The following is a 20,571-nucleotide window of genomic DNA, read 5'->3' as shown; positions in this document are numbered from 1 at the left end:
GATTCATTGTTCAGTGGATCCACTCCTAGCGAGGAGAGTGGTCCAACAAAAATGTTAAACAAAACTTAATTAGCAGGTCATTTAAATTTAAATTAGATATATAAAGTTTAATATTTTGTACTTAAAATAATGTTTTTTTATTTAAAAAAAATATTGAGTCATTGTCAGACCTAAAAAGAAAAAAAGCATGGGCGCGCTGCCATAGCATCCGACACCGATCAGTATTATCATCATCGCAAACTAAAAAGAAAACTATATTTTTTAAATTTTTATTTGTTCTTAAGTTTATTTTTAGTTTTTTGTGGATGAACTTGTTGTCTTAAATTGTTTACGTGATACAACTTGCAAATTGGAACGTATGAATTATCAGACCATGGCGATTCTGAAACAATCGAGCACCGGTCAGGCGACCCATCATCATGACCGACAAGAGAGGTTATTTCCCTTGCTCATTGCACTTTCTCTTCTCAGACCATGGGAAGAGGGAGAGAAGGGGGGTTTCTTTGGGAGGGGACGAGGCACGACGCCGAGTGTATCCCACGTTGCCGTTAGCTGCCATGTCCTAACAGTAGCTCGTAATCCTAACCCCTCGTTAGTATTATTACTACTTCAACTTGTAACAACAATTTAAGCCGATCTCCGATCTCATTCCTATCCCCTCATCCAAACTTCTACGCTGCCGTGCCGCCGAGTCCACCGACTGCGAAGATGGCTGTTACCGCTGTATCCTGGGAGCTGTACGAAATGTTCGAGGCCTTTCTAAAGGTAAGTTAACATTCCATTCACGATTTCCAGACCTTACACATATCAAAGATTGAGTCCATCATGAGTTTGATCGAACGTTTCTGCAATTTTGTTTTTAAATATAAAATCAGGAAAAAAGTTAGCGTTTTTCTGAGCCGGAGAAAGTTTCGTGCTCAAAGCCGTGGTTGCCGACGGTCAGAGCAACGTTCGCAGCGTCGAAGATTGCGAACCTAGCTTCTGTTCTTTCGCTGAAACTTGATTCAAACTTTTCGTTCGCAGGCCCCCGTCTATCACCTCGCTTTAGAAGCTCTCCTTTTCGTCTGGGTGCTGTGGCTGTTGCTTAGAAAAAGTGCGCCGCTCGACGCGGGCGCCTCAAAGCTGACAGAAAAAGTGAGTACATGAACCTTCTTTTTCTTTCTTTTTTAACGTCGCTTGTGTCGTGGAAACCTCAAACTTTACCGCCTAGAAAATACTGCGGTGAAAGTCAGACGCGGGGCTCGTATCTCGCAGGAAAAAGATGAGCTGATTGCGGAGTGGACACCCGAGCCACTGGTACCCGACACCCCTCCAGATCACCACGCGCTCCATCCTCGAGTGATTACGAGGTTGGTGATGCGCTCACTGACTCGAGAGTGACTCTTTGTTGCCCGAGATAGGGTGGGCTGGAAGGGGAGTTGTGCTCATGGCCTGGTTCGACATGGAGGGCTGGAAGTGACGGTGTGGGTGTTCTTTGCTTCTCCGCATTGTGTCAGAAACGCCAGATGGTCATGGTCCGCACGGCGACGCTGATGCTATCATTAAAGTCACGCTTGGTACAAGGCACCTTGTTCTAGCTAATTAGGAAATTTGTTGTCTAAGATGAATAAGAAAAGAAGAGATTGAAGTAATTTTGATAGCAGCCTTTACGAAGGTGAGTTCCATCTGTTAAGTCTTCAGCTCCCGTGTGTACTGTCAAAGCTTTTATGCGCAGCGCAAGTTCGCTTGCTTCTTTTGCAGGGGTTGTGTTGGCATCAGATTGCCGAGCTCTGATTGGCTCTGATTGAAGGATAGTGCATAGAGCTCAAGGCACTTGCTTTGAGGTCAGCCCACTATCCTTTCAATCAAAGCCAATCAGAGATCGGCGTCCTTCTGACATCACCGCAACTCCTGCACAAGAAGCAGACGACTTGCTCTTCGCATAGACATCTCGACTTGGTTGCATGAGCATGAGGACCCTTTCAATCCTGTTGCATGAAGCCCATCACATTGGATCAATCTGGCTTATCATGAATTGACTGACGAACCCTTACCCAGCTATGACCGCACATTTCTACTGAGCCTAAAGTAATTTCAGCGCATAAAGGCAACTAATCCATGGATTCAGGACAAGTGGGGGGGAAGAGCACTGGGATTGAATCTTGTGCAAAACTTAGTTCTGCTCAGCCAATCATCTACCTGAGCCGCACCACTAATTGTTTTCAGATGGACAGGCATCGTACAGGCATGTGGTCATGTAATCACATTAGTTGGAACGGGGAAGTTAAAAAATGAAAAATATAGAACTTTCGATTGGTACCACCTGGTAGGCCCAACCAGTATTAAAGCCAATTTAATTTAAAGTAATTAGATCTTTGGATCAAATGGAAATTTTATTAAAAAGCCAATTGGGAATTGAACTAAGAAAGAACTGGGCCTTGCCAAAAGAATGACCCAGGAGGAGCCGACAGGTAGAAAGGACCCCTAAGAGCCCGACGCTAGCCAATCCAGCCCAACTTTGCAAAGGAGCACAAAAGAGCACCACAAGTGAGTCGACTATGGCCGAGGATAATAAGTGAGCGGAACAACCACTGCCGTAATAATTTTTGCTTTTCCCCTCCTCTCAAGGAGGAACCCCAAAAACGGGGTTCGCCCCCCCCCCCCCCCCCCCCCCTCCCCCCCCTAGTCATCTAATCACAGCAGTGTAGAGCAGATTTCAATCCTCGGAGCAACAGTCAGCCAGACTGTACTCGACAAGTTACTGCTCCACAGCGTTGAACCATGCCGCCAAATCTCTGAGGCGGATTGACTTCTCGCTGTTTAAGCGTTCACAAAGCCCGGTTTTCCTTCCCTCAATACCAAAGTAGAAGACTAAGAAAATTACAAAAGGCTCTGTAGGAGCGTATGTGTTGATAAGAATTACAACATAGGCTGAGTGAGGACGTCTGAACGGGGGAAATTCTATTTAACGTCGCCACTCTGCGCCAGAAAGAGAGCCCGGCCACATAATCTTGCGGGTAAATTTCTTCTCTACACCAAAAGACGAACTTCTGCTCCAAATCTGGAACACAAATATGCTCAGATAGCGGTCTGGAGAGCAGGTCAGTATTGTACGAGCTCTATTTTTGAAAGCCATTTTAGCCAGAGTGTGCCGGTACATTTATGTTAATAGTCGAGACGCCACAATATTTAATGAAGTCATCATACTGTCACGAGAAGGACAGCACCATGTAACCCGTCAACCCGCAGTCAAACTGCAAGTTTTTTTCTGTAATTTATTGTTTGCCAGCTACGATTCTCATGAAGGCTCGAGTTCATTCTCGTAGCGGGAGATAGTTACAGGAAACGAGGTAAAGTGCATTGAGTGGAAAAGCGTTTTTTTACAGCATAGAACTAAGTACTGCTGAGCACTACAATACCAGGCAATCCGAGCACATGTTGAGCTCCAGGGCTAGAAAAGAAGTAAAAAAAACTAACAAAAGGTCATATTGATAATTTTATTCCTGTTTTTACAGGCATTGTTCAACCGTAAATGGGAGCATGGCCCCTTATATGTTTCCTTAGTTTTCTGCTTGCTCCATTTTATTTAGAGCCCAACTTCCACAGTATCACCTGGTTTTTAGTAGCAATGCAGCCAGCTTACAGATGGTATCATGACGATAGGCAGACATGAGGCTTTACTTGTCGAACCACTTTCGGCGGCCAGGAGAAGTGAGTGATCACCACACCTCCCCTTCTAGGCCTCTGTGCATGAGAGGGAAAACTTCAGACAAGGTATCTGTATAGGTTTCATCTTTTCTGTTGCCCTTTTTGTGACTTTTATTCCGGCTCGTGCACCCTGCAGCAAGGTGGGCAAGACCATGGTGGTGGATGGTCGGTCGTGCCTCAACCTGGCAAGTCACAACTACCTCAGTCTGGCCGAGGAAAGCCAGGCTCAGGAGGCTTCTTTGGCGGGTCTTCGCAAGTATGGCGTCGGATCCTGCGGCCCACGGGGCTTCTTCGGCACTGTGGGTGAGTCATTGCGTAGCTGGATGGACATCAACGGCTGTATCCTCTGTAACGGGCAGTAGCTTGTGCCACCCAGCCAGTTCTGGTGCGCGCTGGAGTCGCTAGACTGCTGTGGGAGGGCTGTGTGTTACTGTTCCCTGCGATGTCTAAAGTGGGCTTTGATTGGTTGCCACCGCTCGGCTTTTTTAATAGACTGGTTGAGGTGTTTGTTGATACATACATAGCTTGCACACGGCATCAGTCCGCTGTTTCTGGTGGCCAGAAGCGCCTCGTTAATGTGGCGGAGGCTACTCTCTCACGCGCCCTTTCCTCATTATGGCTGACCAAGTGACGGTGCAAGCTATGTATGGTATGTTGTGGTAAAAGCTGTGGGAAGAGAACAAAGCTCGCTTTTAGTGTGCAACGTTGATGCTGGTTCGTTTCAGCATTTCCTCTGACTCTCGGTGCTTTGCTTTACTTTGTTGTTCAAGTATGTGTTGCATACTTGAACGTCCATTTTGGATATATGACATGTTCATATTTGATGAATTGTGATGTTTCATTTCTTTCATTTCTTAAGCCAACTAAAACCCACCTGTGTAAAGAGCAAGTGCTTGTTGGAACTTCTGGTGATCTTACTTCAAGTATGAACATACACCACGTCTATCAGAGTTGTACCTTGTACGAAGTTGCATAATTAGAACTTGTGCATAGTTGATATGCGATGGGGCACATCAGGCCTGGAAAGGACACAATGCATCAAAACAAGATGTCGCATCATTCCCAACTTTATGAGTGATTCCCTTATGGCAAAAAATCAAGGGCATTAAGGAAGTTTAAGCCAACAGGACACTTGCAACACTCTCAAATTCCAAGATTTGCTTGCGTCACTTGTTATTCCCTGTTCTGTTGGTTTATTTCTTCTTGGTACTGTTAACTATCCCCATTAATTACAGTTGTTTCCAGTTACGTATAGCGTAGCGCTCTGCTGGACGGAGGGTTCATTTGGGCGACAATTTACGGTGGCTATCGATGGACGTCTTCGACGTTTGACGCCATTTTTCGTCTTTCGGCTGTGCAGACATTCATCTGGAGCTCGAGAGTCGCCTGGCCGAGTTCATGGACGTTGAAGAGGCCTGTCTCTACTCTTATGGGTTTTCCACTATGTCCAGTGCCATTCCATCTTACGCCAAGCAGGGAGACATCATTTTTGTGTGGGTACTCGTCTTCGTACGATTTGACCCCTTTTCATATAGTATAAACTATCATTTCGGGTCACGTGAACAGAGACATATTATTGATGCCCCCCACCCCCAATCAAAAATATGGCTGAATGGGGGGGGGGGGGGGGGGGGGCAAATGGTTACCTGTGAAAGCTTGTCTGCATTTTGAGAGAAGGGGTTGCAGAGCAGGGGGTCAACAGGTCAGATTGCACGAAGAACGTAATGGATAGACATCGGTACTTCATGCATTGCATTACACGCCCCAACTTAACAGTTGTATTGCGGCGTGCTGGAATTGCCCCTCCACCAGCGTAGTACCGATTGCAGACGTCACGTGCTACTGGCCTCGATAAGTGACCCGTACAATGTTGTTTCCGCTCCCACCTCGCAGGGACGAGGAGGTCTGCTGCGCGGTGCAGATGGGGCTGAAGGCGTCGCGCAGCACGGTGCGCTACTTCCGCCACAACGACACGGAGGACCTGGAGCGTCTGCTCCTGGAGCAGCAGGAGCGGGACCAGGCGGACCCCCGCAAGGCGAGCGTGACGCGGCGCTTCCTGATCGTGGAGGGGGTCTATGCCAGCACCGGGGACCTGTGTCCCCTGCCCAAGCTGGTGGAGCTGCGGGCACGTTTCCAGCTGCGACTGTTCATCGAGGAGTCCTGCTCGTTCGGCGTGCTCGGCAAGACCGGGCGTGGCGTGCGGGAACACTTCAACGTGCCTGTGAGTTTTCGCTCGAATAACATACCATGCGTCGCTACGGCGAGAGAAAGAACGACTTACGGAAGCCATTGACACCTTACCAACAGATATTTGCTGTTGCATTTTCATCTATTGATCAAACCGTTGTATGCATAATTGCATTTTATGAGGAGCGCAGCGAATGCTAACTCCAATCTCGGTATTCCAGGCATACTGCACCGTGTCTAACGTTTCCACAGCCTCTTTTTCTACATTTCTATTTGTTTTTTTTGTTGTTTTCAAAGTTTTTTGGAAGTCTTCTCCAAGTGTGTCAAAGTTCCTTGTGTTGCCTCCTCTGTTTTTTTTTGCCTTTGTTGTTGTTTTCTGTCTTTTGCACTTGCATTGCACGGCACGAGAAATTAGCAGTGCAGGTGCTTGGCAGCCGGCGAATTCCCTTCGGCCTTGGCCGTTGTTGAATTCTTAGAGGCCGCAGTAGCATGCCTCACTACGAGATCAGCGTTAACTTCAGTGACAACGGATTCTGCATTAATATAGAACGGGGGTCTCCAAACCTGATGGCTAGGCGTCTTCACGGCCTCGGGGACCATAAAATAAAGGAGTAAATATTAATTAGAAAATTATTTTCAGATAAATAAACCTAGATAGGCATTTCAGTATAAAAATTCAAAGTTCAGTAAAATAAAAAAAAATAATCCAAGGTGCATTATTAGAAAACCTGCGTGCAAACAATGAGACTTGCGCATCTTTGACTTAACTTTTCCCGATCCATTGTTTTTATTTTTACCTTCACCTATAAATATACAGGGTGTTTCAGAGAACGCAGGCCAAATCGCTCCTGCGAAAACTACTTATTGCAACGAAAAAAGGCTTGTGGCATTGTGGTCTTGGGCCAGGGGCCCATTTAAGCAAATTATTAATGTCCGGGATAATTAACTTGTTAATAATTTTTGCATAATGAACTTTTTTAATATTGTGTTTAAGGGCATGGTTTAAATTAGAAAATTGCTCAGCATCATTGAAGACCACTAAACCAACAAATTGCAGAACAATAGAAGGCACGCGAAGCATTTTGCGGCTTTCTGAAAAACTGCACGAATTCGACGGGTTTTTAAGTTTCGGTTTGTTATCGGAGCGTATCTCGGCCCCGGCAGCACTGCGCCCCGTGGAGAGATAGTGCAACCACACTCTGCTGCGTTGCGCGATGACAGCACAGCAGAGGTTGGTTGCACTATCACTTCGTGGGGCACGGTGCCGTCGGGGCGGAGATGCGCTCCGATAACAAACCGAAACTTAAACACCCGTCGAATTTGTGCGGTTTTTCAGAAAGCCGTAAAATGCTTCGCGTGCCTTCTATCGTTCTGCAATTTGTTGATTTTGTGGTTTTCGATGATGCTGAGCAATTTTCTCATTTAAACCATGCCCTTAAACTCAATATTAAAAAAGTTAATTATGCAAAAATAATTAACAAGTTAATTATCCGGTACTTTAATAATTTTCTTAAATGGGCCCCTGGCCCAGGACCAAAACGCCACAAGCCGTTATTCGTTGTGATAAGTAGTTTTTGCAGGAGCGATTTGGCCTGCGTTCTCTGAAACACCCTCTTTATATATATATATATGTATATATATATATATATATATATATATATATATATATATATATATATATATATATATATATATATATATATATATATATATATAAAAATGAACATATGCAGATGAATGAACCATACTTAATCCAATTTATCAAAGAAAGTTTTACGAGCCCGCCGAGAGCCAAAATAAACAACGGAGCCAGGATATGAACTCTGGGCCTCCCAATGTCTGGTCGGGTGTGCTAACCACTCTACTACTCCACCTTGGCTTTCTGGCATTTCCTATCTGTCTTATTAATGCACAAGAAACGAAATATGTCCAATCAGAGGTGTTCTGGAAGCACTCGCCACCGCGTGTAACGCAGTATGACGCTTGTTATCACGTGGTACGTGCTCCAGAAATCCTCCCACTGTTTGTCTTGTCACGTGTACATGTATTATTATTTTTGTTTACGAGCTTTAGAGACACGGTATCGTCATCACCTGTGAGAATCTCTCTCTCTCTCTATATATATATATATATGTATGTATATATATATGGGTGATTTCATCTCAAATCGGGCAGGCTGAAAGTGTCTAATTTTAAATTTTCACGAAAAAAATATATGTTTTGGGGGTATTTCTCAAATGAAGGAGGGCGCAAACCGCATGTTCTCCCGATTTTTTGTTCTCGAGTTACGAGCCGTAGGAGCCGCAGTGGCAGAAACTAGTGTTTTTGCCTGCCGTCGCAGGTCGCGTGTTTGACACCCTCTGCTGACGCTATTGTTTTCTCTACACCCTTTTAACTTTCCCCCCTCATGTAATAGGTATTATAAAGATACCTTGATGTATCCAAATATTTTTAGGAATTTGATTGTTTCTTAAAACACATGTCAAACTCGTCACTCCGGTCGCTTTTCGGTCAAATTTGACAGGTCATTACTTTGTCTGTACTTAAGGTAAATTTTCTTTCTTTGGCTCTACAGAAAGCCCAAAGCAAGCCCATTATGGATATAATAATATCATTATGATCTGTCGACTAGCCGCTCCGCTACCTTCACGTAAACGTTGTAAGAAATAACAAATGTTGAAAGTTTGAGGTCGATTTTCTCAAAAACCCCATTTTTGTAAATTTTTATTTTTTTAATTCTTTTAGACATATTAGTCGACTACAATAAAAAACAGTCTAGAAATGTAATATTTTGGTTGTATGTCCTCTGTTTGAGCCGCAATCGCGTGAAATGTGTGAACATTTGTTATTTTTCACGTTTACTTAAAAGTAGCGGAGCGGCTACTTGGCAGATAATAATGATATTATTATATCTATAATGGGCTTGCTTTGGGCTTTCTGTAGAGACAAATAAAGAAAATTTACCTTAAGTACAGACAAAGTAATGGCCTGTCAAATTTGACCGAAAAGCGACCGGAGTGACGAGTTTGACATGTTTTTTAGAAAACAATCAAACTCCTAAAACTATTTGAATACATCAAGGTATCTTTATAATACCTATTAAATGAGGGGGGAAAGTTAGAAAGGTGTAGAGAAAACAATGGCGCCAGCAGAGGGTGTCAAACACGCGACCTCCGACGGCAGGCAAAAACTCTAGTTTCTGCCACTGCGGCTTCTACGCTTCGTAACTGAAGAACAAGAAATCTGGAGAACATGTGGTTTGCGCCCTCATTTATTTGATAAATGCCCCCAAAACATATATTTTTTTCGTGAAAATTAAAATGCATACTTTTTTATTCTGCCCGATTTGAGATGAAATTTCCCATATCGGGCAGGCTGAAAGGGTCCAGCTTTTAATTTTCGCGAAAAAAATATATGTTTTAGGGGCATTTCCCAAATGAATGAGAGCGCAAACCGCAAGTTCCCCAAATTTTTTGTTCTCGAGTTACGAAGCGTAGAAGCCGCAGTGGCAGAAACTAGTGTTTTTGCCTGCCGTCGCGTGTTTGACACCCTGTGCTGGCACTATTGCTTTCTCTACACCCTTTTAACTTTTCCCCCTCATTTAATAGGTATTATAAAGATACCTTGATGTATTCAAATAGTTTTAGGAATTTGATTGTTTTCTAAAAAACACGTCAAACTCGTCACTCCGGTCGCTTTTCGGTCAAATTTGACAGTTCATTACTTTGTCTGTACTTAAGGTAAAATTTCTTTATTTGGCTCTACAGAAAGCCCAAAGCAAGCCCATTATAGATATAATAATATCATTATTATCTGCCGAGTAGCCGCTCTGCTACCTTCACGTAAACGTTGTGAAAAATAACAAATGTTCACACATTTCACGCGATTGCGGCTCAAACAGAGGACATACAACCAAAATATTACATTTCTAGACTGTTTTTTATTGTAGTCGACTAATATGTCTAAAAGAATTTAAAAAATAAAAATTTACAAAAATGGGGTTTTTGAGAAAATCGACCTCAAACTTTCAACATTTGTTATTTCTTACAACGTTTACGTGAAGGTAGCGGAGCGGCTAGTCGACAGATCATGATGATATTATTATATCCATAATGGGCTTGCTTTGGGCTTTCTGTAGAGCCAAAGAAAGAAAATTTACCTTAAGTACAGACAAAGTAATGACCTGTCAAATTTGACCGAAAAGCGACCGGAGTGACGAGTTTGACATGTGTTTTAAGAAACAATCAAATTCCTAAAAATATTTGGATACATCAAGGTATCTTTATAATACCTATTACATGAGGGGGGAAAGTTAAAAGGGTGTAGAGAAAACAATAGCGTCAGCAGAGGGTGTCAAACACGCGACCTGCGACGGCAGGCAAAAACACTAGTTTCTGCCACTGCGGCTCCTACGGCTCGTAACTCGAGAACAAAAAATCGGGAGAACATGCGGTTTGCGCCCTCCTTCATTTGAGAAATACCCCCAAAACATATATTTTTTTCGTGAAAATTTAAAATTAGACACTTTCTGCCTGCCCGATTTGAGATGAAATCACCTATATATATATATATATATATATGTATGTATGTATGTATATGTATGTATGTATGTACGTATGTATGTATGTAGAGAAAGAGAGAGTATAAATCAATATTTAGTTAATTACGACACAATACAATAATTGTAGCCCTAAAAATTCTCCAGGCATCAATTGGAGCGAATTTGAACATTGCAATATTTGCACAGAGCGGAAGGCCAATGAGAATGGCAATACGTATCACGCAGGTCACTAAGGTATACTTGAGAGCGCAAATTACTTTTAAGGCAGCTATGTAGACACGAAACAGGGAGCAAAGAATGGAGGTGCAGGTGGTGACAATGTGCAATAAATATGGCACACATTTGCGGGAAAAGAATCGGCACGGATACGGAACGTTTGGCGAGCGATGCCATTCCTTTACGCCCTCTTATTTTTGCTCCAGTAGAAGCGGCCCTGCTAAAATCAGGTCGTAGGCCACTGCAAGGACTGCAGTCAGCCGCGGGCTGAGCTTTGGAGACCCCGGTTAGAGAAGATACATTACATTGCAAGAATTTTTAAATACTCATTCCGAAGTTCCGCAGTGAAAGACAAAAGGTCAGTAATTTCCGTTTCACTTTTTCGACAGAGCAAAGAGATTGACCTGATGTGCGCCACCCTCGAGAACGCCATCGGGTCTTTCGGCGGCTTCTGCTGCGGCACCAGCTTTGTGGTGGATCACCAGGTGGGGACCGACGGTGCAGGCCGTTTTTGTTTTGTCGTCTCGTTTTCCTCCGTCACGTGATGCCTACGCTTCCTTTTTGCAGCGCCTCTCGGGACTGGGTTACTGCTTTTCGGCATCACTTCCTCCGCTTCAGGCATCCGTTTCCATGTGGGCTATAGACCACCTGACCAACCATCCAGGTGGGTTTGCCTCTTGTGCCAGAAGTTCGTTCGGTGCCGTCGTGGTCGGCGTCGGTTCCCAACACGCAAGTTTTGTGACTTGCTAAACGGGCGTCCAGTAATCTGGGTGGGAACAAAAGTTACACAATAATCCCCAGAGAAGGGGACAAAGGACAAACATAAATTTCTAAAGCCAACTAAGTGACTGGTACGCAACTAAAATATGTCCACCTTGTCTTGGTGTCGAACCAGGGACCTCTTCATTTCCAGCGGAGCGCTCAATCAACGGAGCTAACCAGTAGTTGGACGTTGGTAGAGCAAACTTGTTTTAGCACGGTTAGACGGTGGAAGGTGCAGTCACTGCCAATGTAAGAAGGGAGGAGCTTCCCTTGTCCTGCTACCGGCACTGGCTTCCTACACTCGACAGTGCTCGGACGCCTCGAGAGTGCGTGTAGGCCAAAGCGCCAAAGAAGACGTGGAATGCGAGCTGGATGTTGGGCGTTGGAAAGGCACACCCTGCCCTTCTCATTCTGCCAGTGAATAGAGTTGACTTGGTTCTCGCGGTAGCTTGTTCGGTTATTGAGAAGCGACTAATCTAGACGAGCTTTTAATAAACTGGGTGAGAACAAAACTTCACTGTGACGCTTCTTCACGGTTAGACGTTGAAAGGTTGTCTGACGTCTGTTGCTTGTAGTCGAGGGGGGTTCCGCTTATGTGTCTTTCACTGCCTTGTCTTGCAGAAATCTTGGTGACACTGCGCCGGAACTGCCTCCTAATGCACGAGAAGCTTAAAGGGTATGTTTCGAGGACCTCCGTGGACGCCATCTTTCTTTCTTTGTGAGATATGGGCAGAGTACAAGTTCGCAAACTGTGTTCTCGTGAACCCAGGTGTTCCCCAATGTGCCCTCATTAGCTCCCCGAGCTCATAAATTTTCTCAACCGTTCCTTCCACAACGTAAGGTGTCTTCCAAGCTTTAGCACAGTTTTAGAAGATATAAACCATCCTGCAATTCGTAACTAAGGTGCCAAGCCCTCCCTGGTATGTACATTGATTAAAAGCTGTGTTGGCTTCTGCACTGGTTTGTTGCATCAGTAAGCTCGTTAGATTTACCTGTACTTTCTGCACCGGTGTAGGGCAGTGTACTTCCGGTATGTGCATTGAGATACGACCGGAAGCACACCGCCCTACTGTTTCCTGCGCCAGGGCAGGAGATGCAGATAAATCGAACGAGTCTACTGCCTCGGCCGTCAATCAAGAGCGGTGGGGGCTCCTCAAGATAGAAGTTTGAGAACCTCTGTGGTGGAGAAACCATTGCACCCTGGGGGCCACAAATGAAGCAGGCTCGCGATAATTCGGACTTGGATATTTTATACCTCTGGTTATAATTCAAACAAATTTCAAAACTTTGGTTGTCCCGCTACGTTTTTAATCTATTCATGGGCCGCTTAATACGCACGGCGTTTTCGTGCAATTCATACTTTGAAGGTGAACATTTCGGCAGACGTCTGCCTGGTTGGGTTAAATGTTCCTGCGGCACCTTTGAGTGCGCTTCTCACTGGGCACCTGTGCACTGCAGACAAGCAACACCCGCTAAGCTTGCTTCTGCGCATGTTGCTTCCCCCCAGTGCACCGGTGCTCAGTGCGAAGTGCACTCAACGGGGCTCAAGCAGGGCAGAGTCGTACATGTAGAGAGCTTGGACATTAATATTTAAGAACAGGGCAAAAGTCTGGCTACCGCCAACTCCTTCCATTGACCAGACTCTCTCTATACACTGCTCTGAAGCAGGGCATGCCTGAGCTATGCAAACGGGCACCAAATTTACACAGCAGCTTGCGCGGACGCTCTGACGTGGTGGCATGGCATAGGTCCACGACACAGCGTCCGCGCCAGTTGCTACGAAAACTGCCGCGCGGTACCCATTTTCATCGCTCATGTTTCCCCCGCTTAATAGACAACTTCTTGGCCTGATCAGCCAACTTTATTTTGTTTTGAGTTGTCATCTGCTGTGTAAACAGTCCACAATTAACAACATTTCTGAGGGATAAATAAACTTGTCATACATTTCAGAAATGTTTCATGTGTGGCATACCTGCTTGTGATCAGTAAGCTAGAGGATATCATTAAATATCTGCTTTGTATGTGTAGCCATTCATATGGCAAATCATAATTTTATCTTGCATCATATTTAGATGACTTTATGTTAATTAAAAATTTCGATAATTTAAACAAAATTTGTGGCTTTCTGGAGTTTGAATGACGCCATCTGCTCTGCCCAATTTGTGAGAAACTGGGCCTTCCTAAACCCCATCAATTTAGGGGCATTTTCTGAGGACTCCAAAGTGTTTAGATAAACTGAACATTTGTGTCATTGTCCTGTGTGTGTAATAACGCTTGGAACCACCCGGACAGCGTGCCGCAACTGCGTCTGGGAGGGGACGATGTCTCGGCCATCAAGCACCTCTACGTGGCCGGTGAACGGCCGCGCGATGTGTGTGACCGCCTCCTAGATCAGCTGGTGCAAAAGGTAATAATGATAATAATAACAGTAATAATATTCCTCATTGGCTCACAAAGGCCGCAGCACCACATGTAGTCCATAGCGTGCACCTGAACAACTTAGACAGCCAAGGACGCACATAGAGGGTGTCGTAAATCCTGAGGCTGGCTCAAAATTCGGCCAGAAAAGTCTGCGCCTGCATGTGGCCATCTCAAATTGTCGTCAAAAACGCATATTAGGAGTGCATTTTACCTCGTGTAATTTCAAGGTGTGGCTCTCTTTCTGTGCAAAATGAGACCAACAAACTTGCCAGGGTCAACAGCAGATGTTGACACAGAGAGCAGAGTTGGGAAGCAGTTGGCTTGTGGCGCCATCTCTCAATGGGCACAGCAAGTAGAAGACACTCAGTCGAAAGCGAACGGCCTGGACGTCTGCTCACTGTATCCATAGGAAGATGGCATTACCATACTTCGTTTCACGAGCAAAGCACATAACAACGCTCCATGGTTGGGACCACGGAGGCCTCATTACTGCAACAGTGCCGTCCGCGACAAGAAGTTGTTCTAGGCTTCTTTTATTTTACGACAAATGTACTCGCGCAATTGCCTCTCTATCGCCACTGCGCTACACGACCCGGAAGAAATACAAAGACATGTTACTTTTTAACTATACTTACTTCGGATGAACCCTTTTCCGAGAAAAACGTGACTTTTGAACGGTGTTTGAACAATCGCAGGCCTGTAATCGATCGCTGCCGCTCATAACACCCAAGCCTTAGCACCCGCCTCAGATTCGTGGGTAAATTGAGCGTAGGGTTGTCTTGCTAGCTGTTCTCGAAGAACTCGCTACTCTTGCGGATGGCAATGCTGCAGTCGGTGAACGGTTCACTCCCCGCGTAGTAGACGCAATTCATAGGCCTCAACGACCGTGGTGCCACCTGGTGGAGTGCATTAGAACCAGGGACAGAAGTTGGATGCCTCTGGAGATGGCATTACTCCACTTGAGCCTTCTTAAACCGTGCTGCAGACAGTGTTTAGAACTTGGATTGACTTGATATTGAAAGGAGTCATGGTGCCGGGGTTGTCTCTTGGCATTGTGTTGTTATGCGTGAAATCTGAGGTCCAGACGAGTTTAGGGACCTGGCAGAGGAGCATGGGCAGACTGGAACTATGGTTGAAGGAGTCCAGGGAAACACAGGCTGGGCATCTTTCGGGGTTAGAGTGGCGATCAGTACGTTGAAATTTGAACAAAGACTAGACACAATGGAGGAGACACGATGGGCAAGAAAGGTACATTAGCACCTATCTATGAAACGTTTGAACACTAAATGGACAAACCAAACCCGTTTGGCCATTTAGTCAAGTGTTCCCACCAACAGCCTAGCACTTGACTGTTGGTATGTACCAGCAGTCAAGTGCTGGGGCAGAGCTGGCTACCTCTGTGGAAAAGGAAGTCGAAGAAGCCGAGAGCAAAATGTGGGAGGAAAGAATGCAGGGAAAATCAGCTTTATCTATGTATAGGGGACAAAAATAGGAAGTAAACAAGGACCATTGTTATGGTAATCCTCAAGGGAGCTTGTTGACTTGTTGTTATTTAAGGCTAGAAGAGGAGTGTTGAGGGTTAGGACATATAGGACAAAGTATGAGGAAATGGATATGCGGTGTGCCGTATGCCAAGAGGAAGACGAGACAGTAGAACATGCGGTGTTGAGGTATGCAAAGCTTGCTCCCGCCGTCCTGGAGGGGGTGACTGATTTAGCTGAAGTGCTGGGGTTTGCAGGCGAGAATGGATAAAAAGTGCATTTTAATCACAAAGAGGAGGTTGGAAGAATGGTGGAAATCATCTAGGGAGCATTGAATGGCATACAACTAACTAACGAAGCTGGGGACAGGCGGGACAGAGGAAAATTGGGACTCCCACCCGCATGGCTCCGGCCCAATGTCGCAATCCTGTCTCCCAGTGGGTCCGGTGTTGGGGTAATGCCGACTAGATTTGATCAGAATGAAAATTGGCGACTCCCTTACTGGGGGGGGGGGGGGGAGGAGGAGGAGGAGGAGGAGGAGGAGGAGGAGGAGGAGGAGGAGGAGGAGGAGGAGGGAGGAGGGAGGGGAGGGAGGAAGGAGAGGGGGAGGGGAGGGGAGGGAGGGGGGAGGGAGAGATGGGGAGTGATGTTTTTAGTTTTTTTGCCCTATCCCCGAAAGATCAATCTGGTGATATCCCACAGCTATTGGTAATAGTTATAAAATTACAGAGGGAGAGCAAATTGGCTTAGAAGGGTGAAATCATACTTTTGTATTTTAGTTTCTAGGCTAGGTGGTGCTAGTTACCGCCCATTATAAAGGGTACAGCCATTAGCATCCATCCATTTATCCATCCATCCAGGCCTGGGAGGAAGGCGTGGTGCTCACTCGCAGCCGGTACCTGGAACCACCCGAACACCTGACCAGAGAACCGAGCATACGGATTGCCGTCTGTGCGGCGCTCACGGAACAAGACATCGACCACGCCTGCAGCGTGATTGGTCAAGCTGCCCAGGCGATCCTATGATCGGATCAAATTGCTTGTGCTCTCGTGTGAGGCTCACGTGGGCCACGTGCCTCTATCCCCGTGTGCCGTCCACGCCTAGGGGGGATGCGTTATTCGAAGCCTTTGAGCGGCGTAATCGTTTGAGTCGCGTACCAAGCATTTGGTATGACGGGTTATGATGAACGTTGAACGGACCAGTTCTTGTTGTCCAGTTTTTATTTCCCGAGGAGTCGTTGTAGTTCGCAATTCGAAAAACATCGCGGTAGCTCTCGTTCTACGTCCGTGGTGGCAGTGAATCTAAAGACGAGCCAGCCGAAGGCCTGTTCTGTATGTTTAAAATAAAATAAAAAAAAACATATTTTTTTATGCCATTTTTCTTCTGTCACTATTTTTAGTGCCTGTGCCAGCATTACAAGCTTTCTGCAGCTAACCATTTCTCTAGAGAACAGTTGTGGTAAGCTTTTAATGCCAGTATAAGCTCTTGAGGCTCTCATGTAATCAAGATTCACACGTGGAAAATATTGTGAATAGTACCTAGTTTGTATTGGTCGAATGCTGTGCCACAGGTGCTATTTAACTGCTATGTCCCATCTTGATGGTTCCTCGAATTTTTCATGTTAGTTACCTTGAATCAGCTGGCGGTTGCAAGAAGAGGCTTTGTCCGGTGTTTGTGAGAGGGGTTGAGGACATATTGTTTGTGTGCGAGATTCAAAAGCTTCCTGTCGTCGTGGAAGTGATGATGCTTCCAGGAAAAGTCTGGTCGTACAGTTGGAACAAAGGGACCTGGCTCGAGCTGCGGAGAGTAGTGCTGGAGTTGTACATATTGGGGATGCCTTCCCAAAGAACACCAAAGATTGTTTCATTCCACAGGAACAACGGCAGCCATGAATATTCATTAGTTTTTTTAGTAACTGGATTTGTTTGTTTTTTATTTTTTCAGCCTTTGTTGTCTGCAAATAAACTTGCTTCTCAAAATTACTGTTTCTTCGTTTGTTTGTTTAACTTGGGAGAGTGAGGTTGGTTTGAAACAGGTGTTACACTCATATTGAATGAAAGAATGAAAGACTAATATTTTGGAGATCGTTGCAGCTGAAGAAGTGTGAGCGATTGACCGTGCTGGAAGACGTAGAGGGGCTAATTCAGAGTGGGTCATGAATTAGCGTCGCAATATGGCGGGGGAAATATTTGGTTGCCAGATTTCTGGTCGTGGTTGCTAGACTTTTTTCATCCTCAAAAGAATGCCACGCTCTCCCAGTGTAGATAGCTCTGCCATGTGTTCGATGGCTCTGTCTGCTGCCAATTTCCATCGAAAATATTAGACAATCGCAACTTTTGAATGAGATAACGGTTAGTTCTGAAAATCTGGCTCGGGCTACAGTTGGGCGGAAAATAAGCGTACGGTGATGCATAATTTTTGTAATAAAAAAAATACCCTTGTAGCTTTTTTTTTTATTATTATTATTAAGGGGGGGGGGGGGGTGTGGGGGGGAGACATTGCAATAAACTTCCTAGATAGATCTTACAGTACACATCATTTCATATTGTGAGCACTTTCATTCTCATACGAGGTCTCGAAAGAGGAAATAATCTAAAGTATGCAGATGAATGAACCGTATACTTTATAGAATGAATCAAAGTTTACGAAGACGCCAAAAGACAAAGTATTTGGCGGAGCCGGGACTTCGATTTACTCGATCAAGTATGTTCATTTATCTGCTTATTTTCGATTACTTTTCATATGCTGGGTTTTTGTTATACAGCCAGAAGGTAGCATATTTCAGTCAGTGTATTTCATGCAGTAGTAAAAGTAGCAAGTACACCCGCCGGCAATATGAAGGTGAACACCTTACCTGGTTTCTTGCCTGTTTTACGGCTCCCTAACGCTATATTAACTCTCAACGTCCCAAATGGTATGTTGCTTGGGGGGGGGTCTAAACTTCGTGTTCTAGCCCTCTTCTGAAACGGAGCTTGTTCCAAAACTTGCAGGAGCGTCAAAAACGAGGGCTGCTCACCTTCATATCGCTCACGGGTGTACACTGGGCGTATTGTATTTCAAGTAAAGTACTATAAATACAATGTACTTTCGAGTTGAAGTAGTAATTTTTAACACAATATTTCATATTGGGAGGAAACATGACTAAGAGTATGACGTCGGATGATTGCTTGCTTCCGCAAGCAATCATCTTGTGGATGTGTGTCTCCTCCTGGTAGCAATCATCTTGTGGAGGAGTGTCCTCTCCTGATATTTTGAATCTCTTCGCTTGCACTGACTGAGCGAGCAGTAGCGGGAGCTCAAAATGCTGCGGTAATGCCACACCTAGTATACACGAATTCAACCATGTTACGTCATGGCGCGGTGGTAGCACATCAAGCGCACTTCCGGTCTTGGGTTGTGGGCGGAAGTCACCATGTGGGACGTACATTTCTGCGTTGTTTTGAAGGAAACCAGACAAACACCTGCCTTTTCAAAACGCCGTGACTGGGGCTGTACCAGGAGAACGGAGAAAGATTTGAAGGTCAGTTTCAATGCGCTCGGTTCGTCCGGGAACGTGGATAAAAGCCGTGAAAAGGGAAATCCAGACGCCGTCGGACCACAATTGCTTGGGCGCCGAAAGGAGCTTGAAAACGAGCGACTGAAAACTTTGTATCAGGATGCTTTGCCAACCCTGAGGCCACTTGACTTTAACATTTGTCACCATTTACGTGTACTTTGAAAGTACATTGTATTTACAGTAGCTTCCTTCAAGTACTTTGGACCAGGTGTACTACTACGGTACTTTACTTAAAGTACATTACCTGCCATTTATCTTGCACTTCAAGTACTTTTTAGGAGTACTTTGCGACTGACACTTGTGCTGATGCAAGGATCAGCTGTTTCATATGGGGGAATTGCACGTGTCAAAAGCCCCCAGCTTTTGACATGCGCGGCTATTAGCGGCGAGAAGTTTTAGTGGCGCCCTCCTACGGTTCCCTCTTGTGACGTCATTACCTTGCAAACAACAAGTTCGATGATATTTGTAAATAGCATGGTGGAAGCTTGAAATCATTGCGCTCTCAAAGGAACACTGCCAACACCGTCAAAATTAAAGCTCTTTCATTCCTCTTATTTCCGTCGATGGTAAATCCTTTTCCGACGTCATAGTCAGTGTTCGGCCAATCGTGGAAGGCCGACCACAGCGACGCTTTTGGTCGCGCACGTCGTCAATATTACGAGAAGGACGTAATATATCTTTCATTCGCCTCCTGAAATCCTAGAATAGTTCCTTGAGGCTTGTAATGCGCGTGAAGGTCGCAGGCCTTCATTATAAGCTGTTTCCAGGGGAAACCGAAAGTTCACCAAAATGTGCCTTAAAACACCCGGAAAGGGCGAATCGGCCTTATCGTCTCGGTACAAGCTCACATTATCATTGGCATTGAATCCTGGCTGGATGATAGTGTCAGTGATGCTGAAGTTTTCCCTTCCACATTTCAAGTTTACAGACACGACCGAGACACCCATGGCGGTGGCGTTTTCTACTCGTTAATAAATCCTTCCCAAGCGCACCTGCGGAAACTAATGATGATTGTGAGGCTGTGTGGTGCAAGGTCATGTTTCACAATGGTGAACTTATCTCATTTGGTGCTTTTTATCGTATAGCCCCAGTGGGGGCACGGGCAACCTTTCTACCTTCAAATCGCTTTCTCATACAATGTTGAGTTTAAATTCGAATTTTTTATTGGGCGATGATTTCAAATGTTCCTAATATACAGACGACTAACAATTCACCCGTGCTTACTTGCCACTCTGCACTTTCCCGTGAATTTAGTACTATATATGATCGCCACTGTGCAGGTGAGTGTACATCAACGCTTGCTTTGCTTTTTTCCAATTCCACCAGTTTAGTCCAATCAGTCTTACCGATTCCAGGTATAAGTGACCATGACGGTATCCTAGCTAAAGTTTCTTTTGTACGACCAATGGTCGTGCTTTCCCCTTCTCGAAAGCTGTACATTTTCGATAAAGGTAATAACGGCGTGATTACGCGTAATCTGGAAGATAAATTTGAGGAGTTTGTGGCGATCAGTGCCACGTCCAGTGATCTTTGGAATCTATTTAAAAACAGCTTACTATCGCTTATTGATTGCCACATACTGTCAAAAATCGTTTCGGGTAAAAAAGGACACAGCAAGCCGTGGTTTACCAACGAGATCAAGCGCTTAGTGAATCGAAGATGTCGCCTCTTTCGGAGGTACCTAAGCCAGAAGACGGATG

The 20,571-nt window shown here is 45.1% G+C and overlaps 1 protein-coding gene across 2 annotated transcripts; it reads left to right on the top strand.

Moving 5' to 3' along the window:
* Window positions 1–283: 283 nt before the first annotated feature.
* LOC8051630 (serine palmitoyltransferase 1) lies at window positions 284–17,294 on the top strand. Of its 2 annotated transcripts, XM_042289441.1 has the most exons (12): window positions 284–435; window positions 709–765; window positions 1,024–1,134; window positions 1,255–1,349; window positions 3,824–3,990; window positions 5,048–5,180; window positions 5,581–5,908; window positions 11,041–11,136; window positions 11,219–11,315; window positions 12,035–12,089; window positions 13,706–13,820; window positions 16,176–17,294. In XM_042289441.1, exons 2-12 carry the CDS (start codon window positions 709–711, stop codon window positions 16,338–16,340), a joined length of 1,419 nt encoding a protein of 472 aa, XP_042145375.1. In that variant the 5' UTR covers window positions 284–435; the 3' UTR covers window positions 16,341–17,294. The 2 variants fall into 2 exon arrangements, with proteins under 2 accessions (XP_042145375.1, XP_029839458.2); XM_029983598.4 differs by having other exon boundaries at window positions 285–765.
* Window positions 17,295–20,571: the final 3,277 nt, after the last annotated feature.

This window comes from Ixodes scapularis, unplaced genomic scaffold (genome assembly GCF_016920785.2).
Source record: "Ixodes scapularis isolate PalLabHiFi unplaced genomic scaffold, ASM1692078v2 PGA_scaffold12__126_contigs__length_90152505, whole genome shotgun sequence".
NCBI classification, from domain to species: domain Eukaryota; kingdom Metazoa; phylum Arthropoda; class Arachnida; order Ixodida; family Ixodidae; genus Ixodes; species Ixodes scapularis.
Note: the sequence above shows the minus strand (reverse complement) of the source record. Positions and strands in the feature narration are given on the sequence as shown.